Source organism: Monodelphis domestica, chromosome 3 (assembly GCF_027887165.1).
Source record: "Monodelphis domestica isolate mMonDom1 chromosome 3, mMonDom1.pri, whole genome shotgun sequence".
NCBI lineage: Eukaryota > Metazoa > Chordata > Mammalia > Didelphimorphia > Didelphidae > Monodelphis > Monodelphis domestica.
In genome coordinates this window covers 73,481,294-73,487,685 of record NC_077229.1, presented here as the reverse complement: position 1 = coordinate 73,487,685, position 6,392 = coordinate 73,481,294, and the positions used below count along the sequence as shown (strand labels likewise).

Here is a 6,392-nt window from a genome sequence, read left to right as displayed (position 1 = left end):
CCTGGTCTGAGGAGGAAGACAACGCCTTAGTTTTCCAAAAGCACAGGGGAAACCTGGTCTCTGCCCTTGGGGAACCTTAGAACCCAGGTAGAAAACATCATTCAATAAGCATGGAGCCAGGTACTTTATGTTAGGCTCTGGGGATACAAGGGCAAAGACAAATAGCCCTCCTTATCAGGAGTTTACATCTATTGGGAAGGAAACAGCCTTCCAGAATACAAAACAGACCCCCAACTATACTTTGGGGACACCTTGCATGGGTGTTTGTTTGTGTATTTTACATATATGTGTAAATTCACACACACATGCTCTATAATTACACACATCTATGCATATGTATCCCTGTATATTCTCCATGTATACATATATGGCCATATTTATATATGTGTGTATATAGCAGTAAATAAAAAAAAATAAACAAAACAAAGAGACACAAAATAATATGGGAGGACATGTTATAGAAATTAAATTTCTTTAACAAAACCGCAATCCTTAGCCAACATCTTAGAATCAGTACTGTGTAAGGCAGAAGAGTCTAAGAACTGTCTAAGGCAGAAGAGTGGTAAGGGCTAGTAATGGGGGTTAAGTGACTTGTCCAGGGTCACCTAGCTAGGACTCTTCTGAGGTCATATTTGAACCCAGGACCTCTAGTCTCTAGGCCTGGTTCTCAATTCACTGGGTCACCTAGCTGCCTCCAGGTGTGTCAGTTTTGAGCAGAAGCACATTTGGGGCAGGGAAGATGAACAGCAAAGGTGAAGAGACAGGACTTCCATATCTCCCAGCCCAGTAAGGACTGAACCTAGACCTCAGACTTACTGGACTGTGGTCCCCTTTCCCCCTCCCACTGTGAGAATTGTGCTTCTCTGGCTGGGGACAGAGAAAGGGGAGGGACCCAGTTTGAAGGGGGAGGGACCCAGGGGAAGGTCAGGAGGGGAACGGGACACTTGTCCTCTTCAACTGTCTACTCTTACAAACAACCAGGGGCTCCGCCTGTTCCTCTTCTCTCCCAGCAGGGAGAACCTCACCGCGGTTGCCGAGAGAGGCCCAGAAGGAGCTGGTTCTCAGGAGGTCCCTCTGGACTGGGGATCTTCTCCAGGTGAGCCGCCCTTCCTCGCCACAGTCGCCACATTTTGGGAAAAGTTCGATAACCTTTCCACCTGAGGAGGAGGAGGGGAAGTGTTAGGAGGGCATCTTCAGGGCTGGGGGAGGGGGAGGGATGACGACGACGAGGGGGCTTTGAACTTGAACAGGTGCAGGAACCTGAGCTCCCTCCCCATTTCTGCCAGTAATTCTCTCTTCTTTCCCTCTGGGCTCTGCCTGTAGGATGAGATCCTCTTCAGGTTCAGCCCACCTCAGAACGACTGGGTTTCCCTGAGCTCGGGCCGTCGGGGAGGCTGAGCAGAGGCCGAGGAGACAAATTAGGACTGTGGTTTTGGCTGCGCAAAGGCCGGGGCTAGGGAAGGGGCATCCCTGTTTCCGGAGCAACAGCTTCATTTGCATGTGGGTTGGTGGGGCAGGGGGTGGGTTAAGAGGAGCCGACCCAGAGCTGCGCGTTACCCAGAGCTAGTAGCCCGGGGTCCCTGGGAGCTCCAGACAGAACCTGGACACCCGGATTACGGGTGTCTCCTTAGGCCGTGGGGATGCGGGCTGCTGCCGGAATCTGGCTGCCCCTCGTACCGCTGTATCTGCTCCTGCTGCTTCCGAGCTCTGAGGGCCAGAATCCCAAGGACTGCAACGTGGACTTGCGCGACGAGATCTGCAATTGTAGCCTGGCCGCCGACTACCTTCACTGCGAGAACCTGGTCTGCAGAAACCTCGGGGGCAATGAGTCGAACGTCATCCAGTACCATGAGGAGAGCTGCAGGGACTTGGGCTCCGGGGTCCCACTGGGCTCCAGGGCCCTGGGCGCCGGGGCCGTCGTAGGCATCGTCCTGGGGCTGCTGATGCTGTTAGTGGGAGTCGTCGTGGGGACCGTCCTAGGGATCCGCAGGAAACGGTGGTGGGAAGCCTCGGAGTCTTGTCCCGGGAAGCCTTCGGAGAGCAACGGCAGTCCGGCCGCGGCCTGGCAGCCCCGTTACAGCAGTCGGAGCTGCAGTTCCGAGCCCTTCCCTGCGGCCACTTCCCCCACCCACTCGGCAGCCCCAGGCCCAAGCAGTCCCGGGACTCCGCTCTATCAGAACTTGTTTCTGGGCTCCCAGCCCAGTCACCAGAGCCCGAATTCCACGGAGAGCGGGTGAGTGAGCAGTCCTCCCAGGGATCTCCACTTCATTCTCCCTATCCGTTCTCCCTCCCTCACAGGCGTCCAGTATATTTGTGGACCTACTTCTAACCTCTTCCTGTAGTCCTCACCTCACGCTTTAAATGGCAACCAGGGCAGGCTGTATTTCAGGCTAGACCCATCTTATGGATGAGGACACTCTGGGTGAAGACCCCTGGGCTGGTTTTCCCAGTACCCATGGGGACAACACGCAAGCGCCCCCCCCCTGCCCCCCAGCTGGTGTTTTCCAGCATCTGGGTGAGGCCATGGCACGAATCAGTCCACAGAGCATCTGGACTGCCTGCTTTGGTTTGGTCCAACTGCTCATCAGGTTCCAAGTGGAGGAGAGGATCATGTCTAGTGCCTGCCTGTAGAGGGGTCCCTGTTCATTGAACCCTGTGAGGCAGAACTTGGCCTGGAGGTAGTTTTAGTGTACCTCACTGAAGAATCACAAAGCCCACAGAGCCATGCATGAGATCTACGAGACTTCCTCCGAGCTACTCATCTTGCTCTCAGTGGAGGTGGCACCAGCCATTCTGTTAGTTGTCCATTTGGCCCTTCTCCATCTCCCCCTCTTTCTCCCCTCCTGGGACTAGGTTGGGAAGAGATTTTATTATAGGTGAGGCCCAGAGAGGGGATGGACCTTAACCCCAGATCACACAGCAGCAGTTCCAGGATTCATCTCCAAGACGGGCCTCTCTTGCACTGTGTACTGGCCCCATTTTATTTCTTAAAAGAGGCACTAATTACCTTAAGTGACTCTAATTGGCAAGAGATATTTTGCAGTATGAATCAGAGATTAAGGGCTTATCTACCCCTGACCATCTCCCCTAGTACTCAGTAGGGGTGAAACAGAGTACCTTCAAGGATTCTAGAACGAGGGCCAGAAGATCTGGGTTCTAGTCTTTGCTTTTTCACTCTCAGCATCATTAGGAGCAAATCACTTACCCTCTCTGGACCTCTGCTTCTTCATCTGTAAAATGATGGGGATAGGCTGTTAGATTAAATCAGCCTCAGACCTTGGGAGAACTGTAGCCCAGCCTCCAGCTGAGCCAGATGTCAGTCTACAACTTACCTGATATGCACCCATCTCCAAGAGCTCTACAGAGAGCCCATCCCATTACTGTTCAGTTGACATAGTTAAAAATACACATGGAAACTTCCATCCCCCTCTCTAACTTGTACCCCTTGGTCCTGGCTCTGCCGGCTGGGACCAACTAGGAATCTGGAGGCCAGTCCCCCCCCCCCCCCCCCCCAAGGACAGCCCTTCACCTATGTGAAAGCAGTTATCCTCCATGATGGCATCTCTTGTCAAGCCTGTGATCCCAGTTCATTGTGCTGAATCTCATATGGCCTTAGTTTCCAGTTCCCTCTCCAGCCTGGTTGCCCTCCTCTGACCACCTACCTAGGGTTTTCTAGAAGGGAATTCCCTAGAGCCAGTACAGTATGAGCAGAGGACAGAGAAGAGCCTGGCTCTTCCACATCAGGCCTCCCAATGTGATCAGATGTTGCAGTAAGCCAGGACCCTGAGGTCCTTTCTGGTTCTGAGCCTTGCTTGGAAGATCCTTTCCAGATCATCATCGATAACAGAGCTGGAACAGACTTCAGAGGTCCTTCTCCAACCCCTTCATTTTTCAGCTAAGGAAACAGGGTTGGCTAGCATAGGTCACTTGCCCAAAGTCTTTGGGATTTTACTCAAGCAATCCCCACCCCCACCTCTTTCAGGGCAATAGCACAAGTTGCAGAAGGGTCCTAGAAGGGCCCTAGGAAGGAGTCAGCCCCCAAACCTGGCTTTGCTCAATACTCTCAAACCTTGGTCAGGCAGGGTGGTAGAATGGACAAAATGAATGCTCAGCCTAAAGCCCAGATCTAGATCAGAATCCTATTTCTGTACTAGCTGTGTGACCTTGGGCAAGTCACTTAATTTTTCTGAACCCTAATTTCTTCCTTTGTAAAAGGAAGGGATTGGATTGGATGGCCTCTAAAGTCCTTCCCTCCTGCTCCAAATCTGCAATCACTCACCCCACAAGAAGCCCAGAACAAGTTGGGTTTCCTTCCTAGCCTCACCCTAGCCCAACACTTTCCTAACATCTTCTGTTTTTCCTCCTCCAAGCAGGACTTTGCCAGAGTCGGAAGACCTCTACATGAACTATGAGGACAGCCCCAGGTCTGAGCAGCCCATCTATGGCAACGTGGATAGCCTGAGCTGCGCCCCAGACTTCTCAGAACCCCCTCATCCTGGGGAGGAGGACGAGGATGACTATGTGGTGCCAGGGTGCTGAACGCATCACACTGGGAAGCCGCCTGCACCCAGGGCCAGCCCTGGGTCCTATCCGACTTTATGCAAATGAGCCAGCAAGGACTCCGGGAGAGAGTTTGGGGGAGCCTCGAAACTGTAATAAAGAAACTCCATATCTGTTGCACTGTTTCACCCCACCTCACCTCCCTTCCCTTCTTTCTTTGTCCAGGGTCCAATCTGGTCACCTGAGCTGTTCTGGCCCCCTTCCTACTGCAGAGAAGAGCTGACCAAACCGGAAGCCACCCCTCCCCCTTTGCGCTTGGGTTCCAAAAAGGGAAAGAGAGTGGAGAGTAGAGCTGTGGGCAGCTAGCGGCACTCAGTGGGCTGGTTGTGGGGGCGGGGACTGGTGCTTCCTTGCTGGAGGCAGGCCTTTGGGCCCCATCTCCCGGGGTGGGGAGGGGGGGAGGGGAATGTAAGACCAGTGGGGAGAAGGGCACTCCTGGGGCACCTGGGGGTTCAATTCAATATAATTCATCAAACCAAATACCTACTATGCTCCAGGACTTTGCTCGAGGCTAGCCACAGGACAAAAAGAGAAAGAGAAAGAAATAGCCCCAGCTTTGAAGGTGCAGATTAGGTGCAGGATTAAGAAAATACTTCTATTCAAATTGTTTGGGGACAGAGGAAAAGCAGGCCCCATGGGTAATCTGGGGACCATTTCCTATGGGACCTGCCACTTAAATTTTGATGGAGGTGGAGGATTCTGGGAAGTGTGTGAGTGGGATCAGTCAGTCAGTCAACAAATATTTAGTTTACACCCAGTGAGTCCACTGAGCCATCTCACTGCCCCTAGAACAGGGGTTCTTAAGTATTGTCTTTTATGCCAACCTTCCTGGCAGTTTGATGAAGCCTATAGATGCTTTTGTCGGTCTAATAAAGCCTTCTCAGAAGAATGATTTTTTTAAATGCACAAAATAAAATATATTGGATTATAAAAGGAAACTGAAGTCTAGTTGTCAATATAAAATAAAACAAAGTTCACAGTTTAGAAAGAGGTGTCATGTCTTGAATAGTCAACCTTTATTAAGTGTCTACTATGTGTCAGGCATTGTGCTAAGTGCTAAAGGATACAAAGAGAGGAAAAAGCACTATCCCTATCCCTTAGGAGCTCCCATTAAAAAACAAAACAAAACAATCCTTACCTTCCATCTTAGAATCAATACTGTATTGGTTTCAAGGCAGAAGAGTGGTAAGGGTTAGGCCATGGGAGTTAAGTGACTTGCCCAGGGTCACATAGCTGGGAAGTATCTGAGGCCAGATTTGAACCCAGGATCTCCTGTCTCTAGGTCTGGCTATGAATCCACTGACCTACCTAACTGCTCCCTAACATGGGCATGTTTTAATTGGCAGAGAAGGAGGGAGAGGGATGAAAGGTTAAGAGAAAGTTGGGATGATAAAGAAACTGGGAAGAGAGTGTTCAAGGATGAATGCTCCCTAGCAAGGAGAATGGCTATCTCTTCATTGAGATTGGAGTAAAGGAAGAGATTGTTGGGAAATGAGTCTGAATGATGGGAGTTGAGGAGGGGATAAAGTTCACCAACAAGGTCAGATTTTCCTGTACTTTAAGATCATTACTTTGACAGTTGTGTGGAGAATGATTTCCAGAGAGGAGAAGCTGGAGGGAGGGATGTTCAATAAACTGGAATCTCCCTCTATGTTAGGGGAGCCAGGCATTTCTCAGAATCTCCCAACTTTCTTGCTTCCCTGGGAGCCCAGTGTACAACTGGTGGAGTAGATCAGGGGCTTTGGTGAAAATTAATACATTTGACAGTTAATTTCTCTATTACTACTGAGTGGTGGGACTCTCTTATGGACTTCTTAGCAGAAAGAAGTCTC

General features: G+C 50.9%; 1 protein-coding gene across 1 annotated transcript; it reads left to right on the top strand.

Annotated features, from left to right (window-relative positions):
• The first annotated feature begins 929 nt into the window (after positions 1-929).
• LRRC25 (leucine rich repeat containing 25) lies at positions 930-5,548 on the top strand. The gene is made up of 3 exons (XM_056822127.1): positions 930-1,096; positions 1,324-2,233; positions 4,374-5,548. Exons 2-3 carry the CDS (start codon positions 1,641-1,643, stop codon positions 4,537-4,539), a joined length of 759 nt encoding a protein of 252 aa, XP_056678105.1. The 5' UTR covers positions 930-1,096; positions 1,324-1,640; the 3' UTR covers positions 4,540-5,548.
• Positions 5,549-6,392: the final 844 nt, after the last annotated feature.

Coding starts and splice junctions, on each gene's coding strand:
- LRRC25 (XM_056822127.1), top strand. CDS start 1,641: ATGCGGGCTGCTGCCGGAATCTGGCTGCCCCTCGTACCGCTGTATCTG. Junction 2,234..4,373: donor CCGAATTCCACGGAGAGCGG/GTGAGTGAGCAG, acceptor TCCTCCAAGCAG/GACTTTGCCAGAGTCGGAAG.